Consider the following 1289-nt stretch of genomic DNA (forward strand, 5'->3'; position numbering starts at 1 on the left):
ATGCCGCGGTCTTTCCTCGTGAAGACGCATCAGAGCAGCAAGAAACCTAACTATGGAGGACTGAAGACTCAGACTGAGGGTAAGACTGTGAACCGGCCTCAGCTCTGTGAGTCGGAGGCATTCACACTTCACTCACTGCTTGTGTTTGGACTGTTATTTGAAAATAGAAATATTCAAATAGCCTAAAGTTGTTGTTTCACAGCTTTAGATTTGCTGTTTTAGAAGAGTTCACATCAAAAAGAAAATGCACCTTTTTGCATTTTCACAAATAGAATAAAGGTTTGACAAATCAGAAACTGTGTTTTAAAGAGTCTTTAGCCTCTCTATGATCTAGTCCAGATTTGACAAGTGTAGTGGGTTTTGATCTGGACCTGGTCTAATGTGTCTAGAGACAGAAAAAAACTGTTAAATGTCCCTTTTTTGCATTTTCACAAACAAATTAAGGGGTCAGACAGTGTTCCAGTTGTACCTTAAATGTTTGACACATGTTCCTAACAGTAGCGATAAACGGAGGATTGGTCGCTCAGCAACTTTCCCTTAACTTTCCCCTTTACTGAAGCTAACGTCAGCGTCATTAACCCAGAGTTACATCAGCTAACATAGAAAATGACACATTGCTGTTGTATGTACAAAACAATACATTACCCCTGCTACAGATACTGTTCACTAATGAATCCATCAGTAACTGAACTCCAAGCCTCTGAATGATCCAGTTATTTCGATATCGAAGTAAATTTTACTACTTAAAATCTTTTATTTAACATGTCTAGAATAGAGTATTTCAGTGTTTCCCCTCTTTTGTAATCATAATGTCAATAATAATCTTTTATCCTAATATAGATCTTATGAAGAGCAGCACGTTTGCTGTCCTAGATGTTCTGTGGCTCACAGTCATTACAGATGATGTGTCATGGTGATGAAAGACGTCCACTTTAGACTTTGGAACAGTCACATATTCACCCATAAAACCAGCACAGAATTTTCTCTCTTCGTTTTTTCGTTTGCTCTAATTATATAATGAAAGTAATTCTGTATGAAGGGAAATGATGGATTTGTCTGCCCACAAACAAAAATGTAGTTTTGTGTTTAGCAGGTGCAAAATCCATCCTGAAAGAGTTATAGCATTGTCCCCGGGTCCTCAAGAGACCATGAGGGCCCCATTAAGCAGCCTCAAGAGCCTATGTAGCGGCCTTCCAGGCTCCTACCAACAAATCCCTCCTTCAACCTTTGTATTTGTTCCAATACAACCTTTAAAGCAAGCTTGAGCCGCCGCCACCCCCAAGCCCCCA

The 1289-nt window shown here is 39.6% G+C and overlaps 1 protein-coding gene across 1 annotated transcript in view; it reads left to right on the plus strand.

Moving 5' to 3' along the window:
• Nucleotides 1-1289, plus strand: part of LOC111239226 (protein snail homolog Sna-like) — a 9475-nt gene continuing 8186 nt past the window's right edge. The window contains exon 1 of the mRNA XM_022769058.1: nucleotides 1-79. Within this exon, the coding sequence (XP_022624779.1) occupies nucleotides 1-79 (79 nt within the window). The remainder of the gene's footprint in view (nucleotides 80-1289) is intronic.

The sequence above is a fragment of the Seriola dumerili genome, unplaced genomic scaffold (genome assembly GCF_002260705.1).
Source record: "Seriola dumerili isolate Sdu_G_001 unplaced genomic scaffold, Sdu_1.0 BDQW01002174.1, whole genome shotgun sequence".
Taxonomy (NCBI): domain Eukaryota; kingdom Metazoa; phylum Chordata; class Actinopteri; order Carangiformes; family Carangidae; genus Seriola; species Seriola dumerili.